The following is an 18,236-nucleotide window of genomic DNA, read 5'->3' on the forward strand; positions in this document are numbered from 1 at the left end:
TGAAAAAATTTGAAAGAAGAAAAACTAGAAGGTGAAGATAGTGCCAATTATTGTTGGGTCCATCAGAAAGCATCAAGAGGAATATTAAGGGAATCGGAATAGAATGCCCGGTAGAACTGTTATAAAAGGTTTGCATCCTTGTCACGGCCAGAATAACCAGGCAAGTACCAGATAGTTAGAAAGAACTTAACATGGTATTGTAGGTTGCAGGTAGCAAGCTCGCTACGCACGCAAGGCTCCAGGAGTTCCAACAAAATCTGAGTTATAAAGAAAAAATCTCAGCAGTTACCACTGACGTGGAATATTCTGAGCTACACAGATAAGAAGGTGCAAAATAAATGACTAGACATCACTCTCCTACGGAAGGAGTCCGAAGAAGGGACCTTCATTGCCATAGCTATTTCTGCAGACCAGAATGTTGTGAGGACAGAACGAGAAAGTCGAGGAATACAAAACCCTCGTATTGTAAGTGAAACACAACCACAGTAACTCAAAAAGTGAGTGTGGCACCTATTGTGAGCAGTGTGCTTAGGACCATCTCAAAGAAAGCAATATTCTTGTATGAAAAGCTGCAAATACCAAACTTCCCAGGACATACATATTTGGTAGTCAAACTCAGAACAGCACATGCGTTGAAGGAAATTTTGCGTCTCTAAGCTGCCGGCAAGAGCTGAGAAGTGGCATGGGGATAACACAGGAAACGAAAGAATAATGGAAATAAAGAATAACAATAGCAGCAGCAACAACAACAACGGTAGTAGTAGTAGTAGTTTTTTTATACAAGTATATGACCAGAAATTTGGTGAAGAGGTAACCGATAATAATTTCGATTCAGTATTCAATTCTTTAAACCACACGTTATTTCATCAATTTCAACATCGTCAAAGACAAATTCGATTTCGTTTCGATGGTAACTTAGAACTTAAAGAGCAACAGTTAAATACCCCAAGATATTTTTTCTTGAGATATTCTGATTCAGCCAATCCTGTCACATTATTTTCATATTTTTCATTTGTAGTAGTATCCATCTCTCTCTCTTTCTTTCTCTCTTCCTCCCTCTCTATGTATATATATATGTATATATATATATATATATATATATATATATATATATATATATATATATATAATATATATATATATATATATTTATATTTCGGTGCGAATGATTTTTTTATACGACACCATTTTTACATTCCTCAAAATAATAATTACGGTGATCGCCATAAGTTTTAAGCTTATATAAAAATACCATTATATATATATATATATGTGTTCTTCATGAAAAATTTAAGCGTGTTGCTCGAAAGCGCACTGCTAGTGTAGTGAATAGGGAAAGCTTGGTTTGCAATGTTTGCTGTCGTGTATGCTTTTCAAGAGCAGGGCTCATTAGCCATCAACGGAATCGCAAATACAAAATATAAGTAATTCCTAGAGCGCACAATGTTCCTAAAGGTTAGCAATGGTCAACCTCGGTTACAAGTGGAGGCCATCATCATATAGAATTGACCGTAATATCTTACTGTCAAAATTGACAAATGTTGGAATCCGTAAAAAACTTCTACCTTGGATTGAGTATTTCCTGGTGAACGAAGCACAACATGTTGTGGTCGTTGGAATCCACTGAAGGCCAGCAAAAGTCACCAGTGGTGTCCCTCAGGGGACTGTCTTGGGACTGCTTCATTTTATAATCTATATAAACGAACTTTACAGCGTCAAAAAACACAGCAAAGTGAAAATATTCGCTGATGACTCTAAGCTCCAGAAAATTATCACTGAAGAAATATGACCGAACTCAAATTCAGGCTGATCTACATGATGTGAGTCAATGGGCAGACAAAAGCAAAATACAACTAAACGAGGGAAAATTTGAGCTGATACATTTTGGAGAAAAGTCTATGCTACAACTGCCATACTCTCTTCTTTCAGCGGACCATCTCACAGCGTCTTATAATATCAGAGACTTAGGAGTAATTGTTGATAACAATCTTGTTGGAGTGCCTACATCAACAATAAAGTCGATATAGCTCGTAAGATGAGCTCCTGGATCCTAAGAACCTTCCGCTCTAGAGAGCAAGGTGTCATCATTCCACTTTTCTCCTCCTTTGTACGTCGACACCTCGAATACTGCTGCTCCCTGTGATCTCCATATACAAAACAAAACATTTCGAAAATTGAACCACCTCAGAGGTCATTCACTAAAAGAATTAAGGACATGACTGATCTCGATTACTAGGACCGCCTTAAAGCATTGAAACTATTCTCTTCAGTGCTGCCGTGAGCGATGCATCATTTGCACAATGTGGAGAATATACCACCAGCATTGCCCAAACGACCTCAACATTAGCTTCAAAATTCAACCAAGGCTAAGACCATGGGCCATACGTCCTCTACCCAATTCAGGATCATAACACATAAATACACTGCGACACAACTTATTTTCCTCAACAGGCCCTGCCCTATTTAACGTTGTCCCGAAACTGATCAAAGAGGAAAAGAATCCCATTACCTTTAAACAACGGAATCTGGACAAATTTCTTCAAGGAATACCAGATGAGCCACCTATACCTGTATACAGCTCGCTCAACAAGACCTCCCTACTCGAATGGACCATGATACCACAAAACTTGACTCAAAAAGGATCTAGATAATCCTATCAAGTGGTGCTATTAAGTTAGGCATGGCCAGGACCAATCTCTGGTCGAAACATATCTAAGTTTATATACATATACATATATATATATATATATATATATATTGTTTGTGTCCTGTTATTACTAATATTGTTTTTTGTATTTATATTCGTGTGGCATCGTACGTTTTTCTGTCCTTGTTTCGTATACATTCGATCTTTTTTCCAAGAAATCTAATGCTCGTAGCTTAGCTTTTCCTTGGGGCTGGCCGGATTGGAGCGATCTCAAGATTAATCAGTCGAAATTGCGAGGATGATCCGGTTCTTGACTGAAGATTGAAGGCTTCGAATGTCCGTCCGTGTTTTTTGTATCGTCTTCTAAATGTTTTACGTTCCTGTCCCAGTTTGTATTTTTCTACATATAATATATATCGCGGCACCCGTACCCTTTTTGGTTTTGTATGTAAGTACATATTTCTTTAAATTTGGTACGACTCTATAACATTGTCTCTCTCTCTCTCCCCTCTCCTACATTTCTCTGCCTTTCACACTTTGCACTCCATTTTGATCTGACTCTCTCTCTCTCTCTCTCTCTCTCTCTTCTCCTCCTCCTTTTCTCTTTTCTTGCCTCTGATTCTTTGGGCTCCTCTTCCTTACTCTCTCACATTTCTCTGTCTTTCTCACTTTGCACCTCACTGATTCTGTCGCCAAGCCAATCCTTGACAGGCTTTCTTTCTTCTCCCCTCTTTAATTCCTTCTTTCTCTCTCTTCTCCCCCCCCTTTGGTGCTTCTGTCCCTCTTTTTCTCTCTCTCTTTGATTCCTTTGCCCCCTTTTTTTCTCACTCTTCTCCTCTCACGTGACCGCCGGTCAACTAGCCTTTCGGCTTATGACCACTGCCACGACAACATCGTTTTCTTCGTCTGCCGCCAAGGCAATTTTTTTTCCAAATACGCCAGCTAAGCTTCGTTAAACTGTCTAAAGTCGTAAGGCACCCGCTGTTTTTGTCCTGTTATTACTATTATTGTTTTTTGTATTTATATTCGTGTGGCATCGTACGTTTTTCTGTCCTTGTTTCGTATACATTCGATCTTTTTTCCAAGAAATCTAATGCTCGTAGCTTAGCTTTTCCTTGGGGCTGGCCGGATTGGAGCGATCTCAAGATTAATCAGCCGAAATTGCGAGGATGATCCGGTTCTTGACTGAAGATTGAAGGCTTCGAATGTCCCGTCCGTGTTTTTTGTATCGTCTTCTAAATGTTTTACGTTCCTGTCCCAGTTTGTATTTTTCTACATATAATATATATCGCGGCACCCGTACCCTTTTTGGTTTTGTATGTAAGTACATATTTCTTTAAATTTGGTACGACTCTATAACATTGTCTCTCTCTCTCTCCCCTCTCCTACATTTCTCTGCCTTTCACACTTTGCACTCCATTTTGATCTGACTCTCTCTCTCTCTCTCTCTCTCTCTCTCTCTCTTCTCCTCCTCCTTTTCTCTTTTCTTGCCTCTGATTCTTTGGGCTCCTCTTCCTTACTCTCTCACATTTCTCTGTCTTTCTCACTTTGCACCTCACTGATTCTGTCACCAAGCCAATCCTTGACAGGCTTTCTTTCTTCTCCCCTCTTTAATTCCTTCTTTCTCTCTCTTCTCCCCCCCCCTTTGGTGCTCCTGTCCCTCTTTTTCTCTCTCTCTTTGATTCCTTTGCCCCCTTTTTTTCTCACTCTTCTCCTCTCACGTGACCGCCGGTCAACTAGCCTTTCGGCTTATGACCACTGCAACGACAACATCGTTTTCTTCGTCTGCCGCCAAGGCAATTTTTTTTCCAAATACGCCAGCTAAGCTTCGTTGAACTGTCTAAAGTCGTAAGGCACCCGCTGTTTTTGTCCTGTTATTACTATTATTGTTTTTTGTATTTATATTCGTGTGGCATCGTCCGTTTTTCTGTCCTTGTTTCGTATACATTCGATCCTTTTTCCAAGAAATCTAGTGCTCGTAGCTTAACTTTTCCTTGGGGCTGGCCGGATCGGAGCGATCTCAAGATTAATCAGCCGAAATTGCGAGGATGATCCGGTTCTTGACTGAAGATTGAAGGCTTCGAATGTCCCGTCCGTGTTTTTTGTATCGTCTTCTAAATGTTTTACGTTCCTGTCCCAGTTCGTATTTTTCTACATATAATATATATATGTATAATTTTTTTCAGAATGCGATAAAAAGCCAAGGCGCTGGAGATTTTAGAATATTTATAAATAGGTCTTACAGCTGTTTCCAGGATATTAATTATATCCCTTCATCGGAGACGTTGTGAGAAGATGGTTAAGCAATAGTTAATTTAGATATGATAAAAAATAGAGAGTAAAGTGGAGGAATGAAAATAGATGTGAAATATGCAGGGATATTGCATTTGTAGATCCATTATTTAGGCAGAATGATATACATATAAGATTCCAATACCTTGTGAGTAAAATCCAATAGTATTTAAAATTGATCATTCCAAGTATAGAGTTTGAACACAGTGCTATTGAATCAAAGGTTTTATTTAAAGTGACCTAAAAGTATGGAATGTATTTGTAAGTTTAAATCGAAAACAGGAGGAGAGGAATAAAGAAAAGAAAGAAAAAAAAAGAAAAACAAGAGAGGTAATAAAGGAAAGTGTACCAGTTAGTGGTCAGTCAAGATAATTTGAAAGTAGGAATGGGGAGATGAAGATGGTAGAGAGAAAAGTGTATTAGAGTGTAAAAAGATAGAAGGAATGGGGTAAAAGAGAGAGAGAGAGAGAAAGGTATAAAGATGTAAAAGGTAAAGGAGTGTCAATTATGTAGTGATAGAGTTGAAGTGATGGGGCAGAGAGAGAGGGGTAGTAGTATGGAATGAAAGATTTAGAAATATAGATTTGGTGGTTGGACATGTCAGTACTTAGTAGTAGAAGAAAATATATATATGTATACATGAGTGGCTGTGTGGTAAGTAGCTTGCTAACCAACCGCATGGTTCCGGGTTCAGTCCCACTGCGTGGCATCTTGGGCAAGTGTCTTCTGCTATAGCCCTGGGCCGACCAAAGCCTTGTGAGTGGATTTGATAGACGGAAACTGAAAGAAGCCTGTCGTATATATGTATATATTTATATATGTGTATGTGTGTGTTTATGTGTCTGTGTTTGTCCTCCTAGCATTGCTTGACAATCGATACTGGTGTGTTTACGTCCCCGTCACCTAGCGGTTCGGTAAAAGAGGCCGATAGAATAAGTACTGGGCTTACAAAAAATAAGGCGGTGCTCCAGCATGGCCGCAGTCAAATGACTGAAACAAGTAAAAGAGTAAAAGAGTAAAAGGAGTATGTATGTATGTATATATATATATATTATATATATATATATATATATATATATATAATATATATATATATTTATACTGTTATACATAACGATATCTACATATACAACTCATACTCATATGTATATGTACACATGCATACCCAGATATACGTATATTTTTATGCATTATCGCCTCTGTACACTCAGTTATAAATACCTTGCATACATACATATATTTACGCATGCACACATTCATACATACACGCATACACACATGCATATACACGCACTACCAAACCCATCCTACTGACACTACCCGAAATACCACCACAATCTCAACCATCCTTAAAAATAGTACAATTAATAACAACACCGTCTCTGATGAAGGGATATAATAAATATCCTGGAAACAGCTGCAAGACCTTCTATTTATAAATGTTCTAAAATCTTCAGTCTTGATGTTTTATCTCATTCTGAAAAAATATATATAAACACATGCTGATATATGACCTACGTTGGACTGCTTATTCGCATAATTACCGAACATGGATCTTAACTACGGTCTATCTATAGCGCTTACTCTGCATTACCTGATACCTTTGTGTCTTACTGACACCATTATCTCTTATAACCTCTCTCTCTATATATATATATGTATGTATATATAGGAAACGCAACTGGAATGATTTGAAGCAAAGTATTTCCAAGTGAGTAGCGATAGTGAATTATCAATACATTGCGGTCGGCCTGATTCTGAAAGTTGATAAAATAATTATTTATTGTATAATTACTTTTACTTGCAACGAGTTTGGTTCAGTATACGAGGAACCGTACCCTCCGACGTCCGTGCTTTTTAATGGGTATCAATGTTGTCGATGATGATCACGGTTTTTTAAAATAGATATTAATTCGTAAGAAATGTTCACATGTTCATCGGTTATTTATGTTGTAAGATGTGTTCATGCTTTTTAATGAGCATTAATGACGAAAGCCATGTCCAAGGATTTATAATGGGGATTATTTTCACCAGTGGTAACAAAGCTTTTTTATTGAGCAGTATGAACATGGTTTTAAATGGCATGTAATGTCGGAAGTAAGATTCATGCTTTTTTCTTAATGAGAAGTTATGTCGCCAATGATGTCCATGCATATTTTAATGGGCATTAATATTATAAATGAGGTTCGGGCTTGTTTAATGTCGTAAACGACGTAAATCGAAACACTGTTGAATGGGAGTTTAATATTCTACAACGCGTGTTGTCATTTTTCACTTTATTAATACAATAACAAATGATTTATTTAGAAGTCTTTTAAAAAAATGACTATAGATTTACAAAGACTAAAAATAAATTATACAGAAGTTCAAAAGTAAAATGAAACAATAAATAACAGATTATAAATTAAAATAGAAAATACAAAATGAAACACGGAAATGCATTGTGAGTTAATGAGTGATCAAGATAGATTTTTATGGATGCTTCTTGTTTACATGAATATTTATTTCGTTTTAAACTTTCACACTTTGAACTTAATTCCACGCAACGCACCCGGTGACTCATTCTTTCTCTTTCTTCTTTTCCTCTTTCTCTCTCATACATATACACACTTTCTCACTCTCTCTCTCTCGCTCTCGCTCTTTCTCACTTATAGAGACTCACAGACACTACATGATCTTTGTCTCTAACTCTCTTTCTCACTCTCATATCTACGTCTCACTTGCTTCCTCTCTCTTGCACTCTCGCTCAGCTTCCGGTTGTTTTACTTCATTTCACCTTCTGTCGTTTGTGATTATATGAAATCTCAGAATCAACGTATCGTTTTATGTTGTTGTTGTTTTTTTTTCCCTTTCATTGTTTATAAACTGTCAAATTGTATTTGTATCATATTGTGATTCTGTACTGTCTATTTATTCACTTAATTCTTTTTTAAGTATCTTATTTGTTCTGAGAATCACAATATCGATTCCGATTTGACCACGTTGCTTTTTGTGTTCAGATTGATATCATTAGCGGTAGGTAATGTCACAGAGCTAGCAGCATTGTTAAATGAAGTCATTGAACCACTGACAGAGTTCGGAACGTAAGAATTGATGGTAGACAAACTGCTGGCGTGCTGAACGGCGTTAGCTAATCCATTAACACTAGACGATTCGGGTAGGCATTGTATCTTGTGAATCCCAAGTGAATCCGCACTGTAACGTTCGATTCGGTCCTCTTTGCGGGCCGGGCCCCAGTCAGGTGAAGGCCGCATGTTTAATTTCAGCATCTGAAATATAGACAAAAGTGTATATGATAATTAAATCAGATATGAATTCGAACGGTTGAGTACGACGATCAATAAAAACAAACAAAAAAACCCCAAAAAAACCTACAAAAACACACACATTGAGTGCACGGGGCTGGTGGGATTGTATGCAAAGACGTTACCTTCTCAACCAAATGGTTCCAGGTTCAGATCCACTGGGTAGCACTTTGACTGAGTGAGTTCAATAATGACCTCAGGCCAACCAAAGCTTTGTGAACGGATACAGGAGATAGAAACTGAAAGAAGAGCGTCGCACGTACGCACACACACATGCACACAGACACATACATACATGTGTGTATGTGTGTGTGCGTGCGTGCATGTCTGTATAGTATGAATGTGTTTAGTGTGTGCGTGTAGTCTGTGTGTTTCTTTGCATGTATGTTTGTTCCCGTACCATCCCTTTACAACCGGTGTTGGTGTGTTTATGTCCCCGTAAGTTAGCAGTTCGGTAAAATAGTCCATGATAATACGTACCAGACTTTATACCGGACAAGAGATTTATTATATATATTAATGTATTGGAAAACAAAACCATAGAAATATTTTATCACATAACCGAGGTTTTCGCATTATTGTCTAAGTGAAAATATATCCGTGTACCTATTCAGAAGATAAGTTTAACTCACAAAACACAGTAAAAGGGAGAGAAAAATGTTCCAGGGTTTTTATTTTTCTGTGGAGGACAACATGTAGGGTTTTGGAACGAGTAAGTGACCAGGTATGTACAGGTGACTGCATTTGTGTGTTGAGAAGGGAGAGAAATATTTATTTGTATAATTGTACTTACGTAAAACCCGCCTTGTGAGCAATATTTGTATAAAAACCAGGTGGGTATGACGGAAATTGGTAAAGCAACTATGAGCCAACCAATAACCTTTGCCCAACACGGGTATTCTTTACCATTCAAATCAGGTTCCTTGTAGAGAACGATGTTTAAAAGAGCAATAGTCTGAAATAATTTGGAAATAGAAAATTGAAAACAATATTAGTCGATTATTTACATTATTTATATTTGAGAACGTTTCGGCTGATATACCCTCTAGCTTTAATCGGGTACCTTGGGGAAAGTATTATTCAGGTCACTGAATAATAATAATAATAATAATAATAATAATAATAATAATAATAATAATAATAATAATATAATGATGATGATGATGATGATGATGATGATGATGACGATGTTGATGACGATGATGATGACGATGACGATGACGACGGCGATGACGACGACGACGACAACAACAAAGTGAAACTATTGATCATATCGTCTCCAAGTGCAGTCTTCTTGCGCCTACAGAGTATCTTAACAGGCATGATAGAGCTAAACAATATATTCACTGTGTAATTTGCAAAAGCCTGGACTTGCTCCATAATAAAAACTGGTGGGAACACAAACCACCTCCAGTGCTTGAAAATGATCATATCTCACTCCTCTGGAACTTCACCAATCAAACTGACATTGAAATAGATGCAAATAGGCCAGACATCATATTGAAAGACTTCAGAGAAAAATCATGCTCCCTCATTGATATGACTGTCCCAATCGATATAAACGTATCTGTCAAGACCTACCAAAAACTGAGCAAATATAAAGATCATGAAATAAAAATTAGCAAAATGTGGAAGCTGAAGACTAAAACAATACATGTTGTCATAGGTGCCCTAGAAATGATAGCAAAAAGGGCTGATTGCTACATAGCTCAGATACTAAGAAACCCCAAAATGGCAGAAATTCAAAAGATAGTACTCATGGGAACTGCCCATACCCTACGTAAAATACTTTCTATGTAATCTGAAGTTTTAAAACAAACATAATTTTCTTATGGTTTCTGAAACATTTTCTAGAACAACACTATGTACAAAACCAAATATAGTGCAACCTAGACAAAACACCAACATGAACTTTCAGCCTGTTATCTCTTGAGGTCTCTGGGTGATATTTGAAGCCAACTTGTACAAATGTAAAGTAAAAGTCAAACATAAAATAATAGTAATAATAATAATAATAATAATAATAATAATAATAATAATAATAATAATAATATTAATAATAATAATAGCAACAACATCGAAAAATACCTTAGGAATGAGAACCCAGGTTTGAAATTTTCCCAAGACAACTGATGAAGGCTGGAGGGTATATCAGCCGGAACGTTGTGTTAACAACAAACAAGATGAGGACAAATATCCATCATATGTAAATAATGTATATAATTTCTCATCTCTTAAATATAGAACTGAATATTATTCGAAATAAACAGATAAAATAATGATGTCTCTTCTTTATGAGAAGTTAAAAATGGAATTTTACGAAAGGAAACGACATATAATTTCGTATAAGGAAATTGTCTTGGAAGAATAAGCGAAGATGATTGAAGCGAAAAGGAAGAGAGTTTGAATACAAACAATGGGTAAAAATAGTGTGTGTGTGTGTGTGGTGTGTGTGTGTGTGTGTGTGTGTGTGTGTGTGTGTGTGTGTGTGTGTGTTTGTGTGTGTGTGTGTGTGCGTGCGTGTATTTGTGTTTCAGAGACAGATAAAAGTGTGAGATTTTGTGAGCGGATTTGCTAGCACTAGAAAGAGAGAAGCTACGTGTGTATGTATGTGTGTGAGATAGATAGAGAGATAGATAGAGAGAGAGAGAGAGGGAGAGAGAGGGAGAGAGAGGAAGAAGCAGAGAAAAAGTGAGAGACTGTGTACATAAAAAAGAAGGGAAACTAAGATACGATAGGCAAACGGAGAAGGAAATTTATTGTGATTAAGGGAAATAAAGAAAATAACATATAGTTATAAGCACGCACACACATGCATATTTATAAACCGTGTGTATGTGAGAGATAACTAGGCACATACCTACATACCAACCTCATTTACCCACATCCCCCATTTACCACCCCCTCCAAAGATTTGCGATAATTTGTGTCTGAAGATTCCTGAAGTCCTGGTGATTTAATACCTTTCGCCAAACATTTTCCAAATATCAATTTCTAGACACGTAGCATGCATTTATGCATGTATGTATGTATGTATGTATGTATGTATGTATGTATGTATGTATGTATGTATGTATGTATGTATGCATGTATGTATGCACGTATGTATGTATGTATGCATGTATGTATGTATGTATGTATGTATGTATGCATGTATGCATATATGCATGTATGTATGCATGCATGCATATATGTATGCATCTCTGTATACATGTATGCACATACCCATGCGTAGATATTTTTCTCTTGTGTGCGACCGTTCTACATCCATAGCATCATTGGGATATACAAATCCAGCTATTTTAAAGCTGTATGAGAGGTCGTCTAGAGGAGAGTACTTTCTGTAGAGCCCATTGCAGACCGATTGGAAGTTCTCTTCACTGTTTGTCTGCCTCATTGTCTGTAGGTATGCATGTATATGACCATGCATGTATATTTTTATGTATGCATGTGCGGACAAATGCACCTTTTATTCTTTTATTCTTTTACTTGTTTCAGTCACTTGACTGCGGCCATGCTGGAGCACTGCCTTTTAGTTGAGCAAATTGACCCCCAGGACTTAGTCTTTGTAAGCCTAGTACTTATTCTAGCGGTCTTCTTTTGCCGAACCGCCAGCATCAGTTGTTAAGTGATGTTGGGGGGACAAACACAGACACACAAACATACACACGCTACATATACATATATATTTATATATACACGACGGGATTCTTCCAGTTTCCGTCTACCAAATCCACTCACAAGGCTTTGGTCGGCCCGAGGTTATAGTAGAAGACACTTGCCCAAAGTACGAGGCAGTGGGACTGAACCCGGAACCATGTGGTTGGTAAGCAAGCTACTTAACACACAACCACTCTTGCACCTATTCATTGATACACACACACACACACACACACACACATACACACACACACAGCAACACACACATATATATATATATCCATATATGTTATTCACGCTTTGGTGATTTTCTCAGCGCTAACGTGTACATAAATAGACAAACCTATCCATACGTTCGCATCCATTCTTTACGTTAAGAGGAGGCAAGCTTCACAAATAACTAAAAAAAACTATTCCACTGCATGATGTTGTTAGAAAGCTTCTTATGAAGAAAGGTGGGAAAATATGCTACAACATTAAATCGATGGAGCAATGAATTGAACTGGATGAGTTATGAGTAAAGAATACAGCAATAGCTGAGGAATGTTAAAAGGAGTTATAAATTATATAAAAAATATTCTGATGAGAAAGAATGTGATGAAATTATGCGATAAAAAAATTACTATTTTATGAAGATAGAATTTCAAAGAAATTAATATGATATAAAATTAAAATGCGAAATTTGAAAAGTGTTGAAGTAAATGAAAATCGATTAAAAATGGATTGTAAACGAAATGGATTTTGAAAAGTGAAGATAAATTATTGTAACTTAAATCTAAAATGTCTTAAGGTGAAATAAAGTGTATTGAAATAAAAAATAGAAGGAATTTGAATTATCAGAATATCGATGCTGGGCCCAAAACAGTATGAAGTAAAGTAAAGGGTTGTTGATTCGGATGAACGTGCGCAGTTAGCGGAGGTGAAAGGTGTTCTTCAGAAAGGTGTTTACCAACGTTAACCAATATGGTAGCAATGCTACACTACAAAGACACTGAATGAAGGAGAAAATACAGATTGCAGTGCAGAAAATAACATTTATTATATGTATTGCGGTTAAAGTGTTGAACTGGCAGTATGGTTAGCATGCTGGGCAAAATGATCAGTCACATTTAGCCGTCTACACGTTATAAGTTCAAGTTACGCCGAGGTCAGCTTTGCCTTTCATGCTTTCGAGATCATTAAAATAAATATCTGTTAAGTACTGGGGCTGATGCAATCTCTTCAAAAGTTGTTGGTCCTCTGCCCAAAATTTGAAATTCTCAACTATCTTACTAGGCCTTGGAGTGGCTGTGTGATAAGTAGGTTGCTTACCATCCACATAGTCTGGGTTCAGTCCCACTGCGTGGCACCTTAGACAAGTGTCTTCTACTATAGCCTTGGGCGTGGATTTGGTAGACGGAAAATGAAAAGAAGCCCGTCGTATATATGTATGTATCTATGTGTATATGTTTGTGTCTGTGTTTGTTCTCCCAGCATCGCTTGACAACCGATGCTGGTGTAATTACGTCCCCGTAACTTAGCGATTTGGTAAAAGTGACCGATAGAATAAGACCTGGGTTCGATTTGTTCGACTAAAGGCGGTGCTCCAGCATGGCCGCAGTCAAATAACTGAAACAAGTAAAAGAGTAAAAGAGTATTATGTGTATTGCCGTTTCATTTCGAAACATCACTGATATATGTTTTTCAATATATCTGTCGAATAGTGTGTAGTAGTTTGCTTGAAGTACTGTGATATTGGAACAGAGAATTTAATGGAAACATTCTTACAATGCGGAAGAAAGCGAATAAAATATTCCTTTCTACTCTAGGTACATGGCCCGAAATTTTGGGGAAGTGTCTAGTTGATTAGCTTGACCACAGTACGCAACTGGTATTTAATTTATTGACTCCCGAAAGGATGAAAGACAAAGTCGACCTCGGTGGAATTTGAACTCAGAACGTAAAGAAAGACGAAATACCCATTTCTTTGTTACCCAGAAGGAACAAACAAGGACAGACAAACGGATTAAGTCGATTATATCGACCCTAGTGCGTAACTGGTACTTTATTTAATCGACACCGAAAGGATGAAAGGCAAAGTCGACCTCGGCAGAATTTGAACTCAGAACGTAACGGCAGACGAAATACGGCTGCGCATTTCGCCCGACGTGCTAACGTTTCTGCCAGCTCGCCGCTTTAGAAAGCGAAAAATATTAATTCTTTTATATTTCGGGTACCATACGCATCTTCAAAGAAATATATGTTCTAGTAGAATTAATGGATGGTACTTCATTGCTATACCAATAATATTAGCAGTGGCAACAGAGTGTTGATGGTATTTGTAGTAGTTGTGATGGTAGGGTGAAGGTGAGTGGCTTGGTGGTTAGAGTAAGGTCGAGAGTTCAATTCCCAGCGACGGGTTGTGTTCTTGAGTATTACTCTAGTCCACTCAACTGGCAAAACTGAGTAGTACCTGTATTTCAAATGGCCAGCCGCATCACACTCGGTGTCACGTTTGAACTTTCCTGAGAACTTCATTAAGAGCACACATGTTTGTGGAGTGCTGAGCCCCTTGCATACTAATTTCATGAACAGGCCGTTCCATTGACTGGATCAACTGTAACCCTTGCCGTCGTAACCGACGGAGTGCAAGTTAATGGTAGGAAGAGGAATAAAGGTAATGATTGTGACAGAGTTGCAGCAGCAACCTAAGTTCCCGTTTGCTTAGTTCTAATTGAATGCTGATGGTCTGCTGGTGCTTCGTTATAATGGTAGAGGTAGGAGTAATTGTAATGGCCTCATCATAAGCAGCAGTTGTTAAATGATAATAAATATCGGCCAGTCAAAGCAGCAGTAATAACAGTAATAGTATTAACGTTAGAACAGATGTAGCAGTAGCAACAGCAGCAGTAGTAACAGCAGCAACAGCAACAGTAGTAGTAGCAGTAATAGTAGTAGTAGTAGTAGTAGTAGTAGTAGTAGTAGTAGTAGTAGTAGCGTTAACCGCGTTATAACTGCCATTGGCGTAACTGACCGACTATTGACAGTTGAATCGTGCTCCCTTATACGAATGGCTTCTTTTATCTCTAGAGTACCTACGTTGCGTTCGGTTGTTAGAACACCCACTCCTACAACTGTTACTGCTATTACTATCAGTAGCTCTGGTTATCATTTACTTATGTAGTAATTAATTGAATTGTCAAGCTTTTCTTTACACCTCTGTATTATTTTTAACATGTTTTCCGCTCCTGTCACATCTGTCGCAATAAAGTTTATTTCTGCACTGAGGAGTTCTTTTCTGTGTTTATACGAAAAAAAAAAAAAAGAAAGAAAAAGAAAATAGCCTGAAGTTGATAGAATTAAAAGAAAAATATTAACCCCTGTTCAGAAATGTTAAACTGTGCAAATGCGAAGCTATCAGCTATCTCAAGCGCATGAAATCTATAAATAAAGAAATGTTTGATAACTTAAAGCAATTAAAGTGGTTTACATCTGTTATGAAAATCCATAAATTCGTTGTAACTTAAAACATGTTTTCTGTAAAACTGAGTGGTGCATGCAATCGATACCTGAAGCAAGGCTGAAATTTTGTATAAATTTGATAATATATTTATTTAACCTAATGGGTTTATTATTTTTTATAGCGTTTTACAAACAGAGAGTTATCGGAATATATTTAACTGACTTGAGATTGAGTTCTGATATTAGCCCAAGGATATAATTCATTCTATATTTTGAAGAAGTAATTTATCAAAAAAGATAAAAATGAATGGAGATAGAATACAGTCTCAGATACTGGCTGATCCATGTTCACTTCAAATATATTTTCATTATGTTATTTGTTTAATTCAAATATCTCTGCCTTTTGTCATCCACACCACAACAGTTGAAACATTAAATATAAAATTTTTTCCCATTCCATCTAGTAATTCTCAACTGGGGTCCATATGGCCTTTGTGGGGTCCGTATAAGATTTTGTTGTGAAAATCTATCTGCAATAAATCAGTCATATTCTGTGTATTGGCAAAGGCGGCGAGCTGGCAGACACGTTAGCACACCGGGCGAAATGCGTAGCCGTATTTCATCTGCCGTTACGTTCTGAGTTCAAATTCCGCCGAGGTCGACTTTGCCTTTCATCCTTTCGGGGTCGATAAATTAAGTACCAGTTTCACACTGGGTCGATGTAATCGACTTAATCCCTTTGTCAGTCCTTGTTTGCCCCCTCTATGTTTAGCCCCTTGTGGGTAGTAAAGAAATATATATTCTGTGTATTGGCACAGAATATTTTAAGTTTTTCTATACTATTTCAGGTATTATTTAATCATAAAAATATAAGATTTTTTAAACAACGAATAGCTAGGAGAATACATCTGAAACGAATAGGAATGAAAGTGTTCTATAGGCAAAAATGGTTGAGAAAAAAATGTTTCCATCCATTCGTCTCCATCCACTATTCCTGCGAGGGTCGTTGGGTTAGAGTTCTCAGGCACATACTTCATAGGGTCGTGTCGTAAGTAATTGCCTTTACGCTGTCCAACTGGATTCTCAGGCGTGACCTACTGAGAGTATAAATGTTATCTAACCGTCATGTTCTCTAGGTTTCTTTCCGGTTGGTTCGGTTTGAAGACCTTGTCTTGCAGTTTTTTTTATCCTTAGACATTCAAATCACATGTCCGTAGTACTGGAGCTGTGATCAGGACCTGTAGCGACTCGACCGGAGGAGACTGACTTCCGAGCTACGTCACTCCAGAGATCCTTCAAAAGAACCTTGTATTTTCAGTCGTACTCTTTCAGTCATCACCGAATATTCAAGTGGTGTAACAAGTATTATTTTGAAACCAAGAAATATCTTCACAGAAACTCATTTGATATTCTGCGAATGTTGCGAAAAAAATGCTACGCGAATTAAAAAGCAAACTATAAATTATATATTAAACCTGTTCATTTTAACATCCTCGCTGTAATTTCTAATGTGTTTTTTATGCAGGAAAATGGAAATTATTATCTTGGCACTCAATTATTATGACATGTGAAATACGATGCGCTGTAGATTTTAATATTAAAAACAAAATCCGTAGCTTATGTAAGATATTATACATTGACAGCGGACTGTTTTTTACATGGAAGACAGGTAATGAATACAGTTCAGAAAGTTCGACGTAACACATGACATCGTGTACGTATACAGACACACGCACGCACACATACATATACATATGTATGCACGCACGCATTCATATATATATATATTATATATATATATATATATATATATATATATATATATATATACGCATACGTGCATGTATGCAAATAAACAGCCAAACAATAAGTATGCATGTATGTATGTATGTATACAGATTTTTCGATATCTGTGTATATTTATGCGTTGTGTTTAGGGTGATCAGCTCGAGTGTTCCCTTCCTAATGTCGAGTGTTACCTTTCTGCGTCGAGTGAACCTCAGACCACTGGCTGCTGACAACCCAGATATACCACTTTAGTATTGACTGTTCCTAGTCACTGGCTGTCCAACAACCAAGAACAGAGTTGCCAACTACGAATGCCTACGCAGATCACAAACTGACCCTACAACTTTATGCATCTCCTATGGGACACTTCATTGACCTCCATAAACGCAGTGTGCACACGCAAACACATACACATGTATATAAATCTATGTGCACACATGCACACAAATACACACACACAGAACCGCGCACACATACATGTACGTACGTATAGTTCTCCTCTCTTCCCTTCCATGCCACACCACTTAACTTCAGTCCAATACTCGTTCCTCCACCCCAGCAATGGTGTTGCAACTACACCAGCATACGTCTATCACACCCGAATACATAGATGCAAAAAGCATGCATAAGTATATATATATATATACAAATCAGAAATATAAAAGTCGCAGAATGTGACATCATATATATATACATACATATATATATACACGTATATATATATATACACACGCACACACACACACACACACACACACACCACACACACACACACACACACCACACACACACACACATGTATATATATGATGTGTTTTCGTATAAGAGCATTATATTTAGTTTCCAATTTTCTTTATAGATTTAATATATTTGAGCAGGTTTGAAAGCCGCAGAGAAAAGAATTTTTGATATATTATATGAACACTGACTTTTCTTATTTAATTTTAACTTTACCATCACGAGAAAAGAGAAAAAGACATGTCATTTTTGAAAAAATAAGAAATTAACAAATACAATATATATATAGATATTGCATTAATGTAACCTTTTTGCGTTTTTGAAATTAGTAAATCCGATTCTTTATAATATTTATGAATTTGGTG

At 37.1% G+C, this 18,236-nt stretch overlaps 1 protein-coding gene across 1 annotated transcript in view; it reads right to left on the minus strand.

Annotated features, from left to right (window-relative positions):
• Positions 1-7,380: 7,380 nt before the first annotated feature.
• The window catches only part of LOC115214430 (sodium- and chloride-dependent glycine transporter 1-like), a 346,642-nt gene continuing 335,786 nt past the window's right edge, over positions 7,381-18,236 (minus strand). Inside the window, exons 11-12 of the mRNA XM_036504407.1 lie at positions 9,038-9,199; positions 7,381-8,208 (exon numbers count right to left, since the gene is read on the minus strand). Of these exons, the coding sequence (XP_036360300.1) occupies positions 7,894-8,208; positions 9,038-9,199 (477 nt within the window). The 3' untranslated portion in view covers positions 7,381-7,893. The remainder of the gene's footprint in view (positions 8,209-9,037; positions 9,200-18,236) is intronic.

Source organism: Octopus sinensis, linkage group LG7 (assembly GCF_006345805.1).
Source record: "Octopus sinensis linkage group LG7, ASM634580v1, whole genome shotgun sequence".
Classification (NCBI taxonomy): domain Eukaryota; kingdom Metazoa; phylum Mollusca; class Cephalopoda; order Octopoda; family Octopodidae; genus Octopus; species Octopus sinensis.